The sequence below is a fragment of the Epinephelus fuscoguttatus genome, linkage group LG18 (assembly GCF_011397635.1).
Source record: "Epinephelus fuscoguttatus linkage group LG18, E.fuscoguttatus.final_Chr_v1".
NCBI lineage: Eukaryota > Metazoa > Chordata > Actinopteri > Perciformes > Serranidae > Epinephelus > Epinephelus fuscoguttatus.
Genome location: NC_064769.1, coordinates 29460140 through 29465009, shown reverse-complemented (window position 1 = coordinate 29465009; position 4870 = coordinate 29460140). Strand labels below are relative to the sequence as shown.

The 4870-nt window shown below is 38.2% G+C and overlaps 1 protein-coding gene across 1 annotated transcript; it reads left to right on the top strand.

Moving 5' to 3' along the window:
• The first annotated feature begins 1276 nt into the window (after window positions 1-1276).
• On the top strand, window positions 1277-4452 carry phpt1 (phosphohistidine phosphatase 1). Its single transcript, XM_049604760.1, has 3 exons — window positions 1277-1645; window positions 3755-3882; window positions 4016-4452. The coding sequence occupies exons 1-3, from the start codon at window positions 1480-1482 to the stop codon at window positions 4106-4108; spliced, it is 387 nt and encodes a 128-aa protein (XP_049460717.1). The 5' UTR covers window positions 1277-1479; the 3' UTR covers window positions 4109-4452.
• Window positions 4453-4870: the final 418 nt, after the last annotated feature.

Genomic DNA, 4870 nt, shown 5'->3' with positions numbered 1-4870 from the left:
TTGTACAATGAGGCTACTGTTTTTGGGTCCTTTTCATTTTTGTGCATCTTTCTTTCCTTGGTTTGCTCTGGACTACAACTACCAGAATGCTTTATTTTACGGAAGTTTGCGGCTAGTTCCGATAACTTCCGGCATAGTCATGTTGCCGTCAAAATAAAAGCGGGGGTTTTAATTGTATGTCAGTTTTGTATGTCGTTTGAACCTCCCTCCAACTTAGTGAATTCATAGATCAGTAATTGGGGTCAGTAAAATAGTTAGAATATTATTGTAGGGTATAATAATAATCAATGAATATCTAAACAGATATAGACTTAATTGATTTGATTAATAGTTTGCACCATAACAATGGTAAATGACATAAAACGATTACTGTAAATATAAAATATGATTAAATGATTTCGTGGGCAGCAATATGTGTCACCAGAAACTGAATTCAAATAATTTACATTTTAATGTTTGCTAGACTTGAATAATTGTATTTAACATATATACCATAATTTGAAATTGAATGTATTAGTTTGAAAGGGAATTCCAGCAAGCTTTAAACTGAATGTAATGTTATGCAGTTGAATTCAGTTGCTCTGAAACTGTATTTAAAAATCCAGCTCTCCATATACTTCCACATTCAGTTCTCAGTGAACTGAAATTAAATTGCAAAAACTGACTTTCAATTGTAAATGAATGAGAAATAAATAAATTAAATAAATGATGAAATTTCACTTTCTAGAGACACATTACTCTGCTCATAGCTGTGGTTTAAAAATACTTAAATTGTAAGTCTATCTGTAGTCAGTACTGCTTATTGTTTGGATGGTTTCGGTTTGGACCTGCAATATTGTTTATTTTTCTCCCCCTTAAAACATTTATTTATTTATTTATATTTTTGCATCATAAAAAAAATCTTTGCATAATTTAAATAGACATACTCCAATGTCTGTAAAGTTAAATTCTTTTTTCAAACAAATAATTCCCACCTCATAAACATAGAGTTCTGCCATATCTAGACATAGAGAGTAATCGTTGTTAGGTAACTAAGGAAAACAAAAGAAAAGACAATAAAATTAAACATAAAAAACACAAATAGAAAGTTTCCAGCTTTCCTCGCAAGTTTCAAGACATGGATATTATTATTATTATTATTATTATTATTATTATTATTATTATTATCATCAAAGAAAAATCTAAGTCTAAGTAAAAAGCTAACATGAGGATTCAGAGCTTGCTTGTTGACTTTTATTTTGAAGGCTGTGACCGGAAGTCCTTCCCTTATTACTGCTCGGCGGAAGAGATGTGACTGTGGAGGAACCGTTTTCAGTTGTAGTGAGTTCATGTGGGTCCATTCACGTCTAAAATAATTGAACAGAGCCGTCCGTTGAAGCTGTACATCTCTCTGTGTAGACAGACACGGCGTCTGTAGTGAAAGTACAGGCATTTTGTCTGTTAGCTTGTGTGTTGGTGGTGTCGCTGACAGGTCTGGAGATGTGCACCCAGACGAAGGCTGCAGCTCTGATGGCCAACATACCGCGGGCAGACATCGACCCGTCCGGTGTGTTTAAGTACGTCCTGATCAGAGTTCACAGCAAAGAGCCGGGAGACGACTCGGAGATAGATATAGTCCGAGGATACGGCTGGGCTGAGTACCACGGTGAGTCCGGAGTACCTAGCATAAGCTAATGCAGTCCAATACAACAGCCTTACAGTAAAACATAGCTTCATGGAGGTTCTGATGTTTAGTTTTGGCTCATTCAACTTTGTGGTAACTTTGGAGGCTGTATAGATTTTTGTCACTGAGAGGTGTTTCTAATATTCAGCCTATCCTCATGGATGTTAACATGGTGGACAAAATACTAGAAACAACCTTTGGAGTAAATTACTGCCTCTAAAATGGCCATGAAGCCGAATTACCACCACTCTCATTTAATCAGACCTTACATTTTGGAGTCAGTCAGTCCTGTGTTTGAATTTTGGTTGCAGTGTATCATTAGTTTCACTTTATGTCAGGTATTTTGCATTTAACGGTCCAGTGTGTAGGATTTAGTGCTATCTAGTGGTGAGGTTGCAGTGCTGAAATTTCTACCTATGCCAAGCATGTAAGAGAACCAATGTCAGATTTATACTCGTGCATCAGCTCTATGCAGATCCTACGCCGTAGCTTACACACGTGGCCTACGCGGTTGCAAGCATTTATACTTGTGCGATGGTGTGTCTGCGTCACTCTGCAGTTACACCTCCACAACATTAGTCAGCAGTCAGGTTTCTGTGAAGTGCTGTACAATTTAGTTGATAGAAAACACACATTAAACATGTTTTAATAGCAACAGTTTCAAACAAGTACACAAATCAGTTTCACTATAACTCGCAGCATTCACAGACAAAGCACTTGTCTTTATCTGGACACATTTTCCCCACAAATACAACATGCTAATGTTTTTAGCACAAGCCTATGGCATTTTACATTGTATAAATTAGCCTAGCAGCTAGCAGACTTTTCCTCTACTCATATGAAGCCAGGGACAACAAAGGTAACGTTACAGAATTCAGCTCCATTGCATCTCATAAGGTTCACAGAAAAAAAACTGTCTTATACTAAATACGTTGTCCAAACAAATACAACGTGCTAATGTCATTAGCACAAGCCTATGGCATTTTACATTGTATAAATTAGCCTAGCAATGAGCTGACATTTCCTCTGCTCATATGAAGCCAGGATAAATCACACACAAGACTTAAAATGCTATTTTTGTGGAGGCTTTATTGTCTTCACAATTTATTATTTCTTATCTGTGAAATTAAAGTAAATAAAATAATTCTGGGAAGGTGCACACATCGGGCTACAGCATAGGGTATGGTGTCGATTCAACGTAGAAGTATAAACCCTGCTTTAGGTGGCTGACGTGAAAACGTGGATGGTCCTATCTAGAGCTGGTGTTTGATTTGTCGATACGGGCGAGGCCTCCAGGAAGTGCACCAGGCTTTGAAGTGGAAGTGGAAGTACAATTTCAGCCCAAAATGACTTTTTCCCATTGACTTACATTTTAAATGAAACATCCGTAAATCAGTGGATGACTTTCTTTGAATGCCACTACCCTGGCAAAATGACTTGTTTTACTATCAGAATTTGATCCACTGGGTCCAGTAGCATGTGGAAAGTTTATAAGAGCCACACGATTAAATCACTTTTTCCCCGTCAAGTTAGTGGAGGGCTAAACTGATATTATTTGAAGTGTAATACACCTCTTCACTGTGTTTTCTGTGTTGTGGTTTGCATGAAAAGGAAATACGCGTAACAATGTGTGTTGTGTTTCCCTTTATTTCTTTGTTTAATTTATCATGCGTTTTACTACCCAGGCCTGCAGGAGTTACAGACTATTTGTGAGCATATTCATAATCTGAAGTATCATCTGAAGTGGAGCACATGCAGGTTTATCTAACAAGTCATCAACCTTGTCTAAACACCAGATGGCGGCCTCCATTTGTGATGATGCAGTAACATATTTTATGGACAGTTGGCGACTCAAACACTAGCAGCTTCATTCACAAGTTTATTTCAAACAAATGTGTTAAAGCCGAAATCCCAGTCGCAGTTGTTATTTATAAAAGTAAATATTAATGCCAAAAATCTGTGGCACAAATTCCTCTTCTGTCACAAGTTAGGAATGCTGAGCCTTCTGTATTTTCCACCGTTATATCTAGAAATCAGAAAGTGCAGCGTTGCTCACCTGTCAGTTTGTCTTTTGGCGGGTTTTTCTTGCAGCTGACATCTATGAAAAGGTTTCTGAGGAGCTGGAAAATAGCGGCGACCTGGACTGTGAGTGTATCGGAGGAGGGAGGATCAAACATGATCCACAGGACAAGAAGATCCACGTCTATGGATACTCCATGGTGAGGGAGTCCTGCTGAATGAGTGACCCCTTTTACATTATCATGAAATTCAGGGTTAAATATTGATTATTTGAGCTTGATTGAATGGTCATTTTCTAACTCTAGAGCTATGATGTGTTACTTTACATTACAGGGATATGGAAGAGCAAACCACGCAGTAGCCACTGAGAAGCTGAAGGCTCGGTATCCAGACTATGAGGTGACCTGGGCCAATGAAGGATACTGAACTGCACTAAAATCAGCCTCTAATGGACGCTCTTTCTCAAGGACTGACATGGCACTTACCTGTAACCCCTCACGCAAACACAGAGCATGTCATTAAGAATAATTCAGAGTCTGATGAGGAGCTTTTTGATACCACATTAATAATCCAAGACTGAGACTGACATGCAGCGACAGGTCTGATCAGAACACAAGCCTTCTCTGGCTTATTTTTATGTGACGTAACTTGAATAACGATATAGCAAACAGTGTTTTTTCATAGCTCTGTTTGGAGCTAAAACAAATACATGATTATTGTCAGTAGTGTGACATCTCATCTGGAATTATAGAATAAATAATTGGTCATTATATACAGTCACTCGCTGACTTGTTTTAGAGTCACATAGTCTCATAAAGATCTCACTAAGATGTGTTGAAAAGTAAATGCTTTGTCATGTGTATGCCTCATAAATGTTTCCAGGAATTTGCTTTTCAGTCATGTGTATATTGTGATCCCTCTGTTGCACAGCAGAATAATGAAAACACCTCCCATCGTCGCTTATCTTACTTTCGGCCAACAGCGGTTCACAGTCCTGTCAGACACCGACAGGACTGTGAACTGCTGCTGAATGTTGTGACCTTAATTTGATGTGGGCAGATAAGACTAAATGCACTCAATGATCTTTCAGGATTACCAGTGTTTTGACAACATGAATCCAGGTAGTGTTGCTATTGACAGGATACTACAGTTGATAGGGTAAATGCACCTGCTAACAGTCATTTAAAG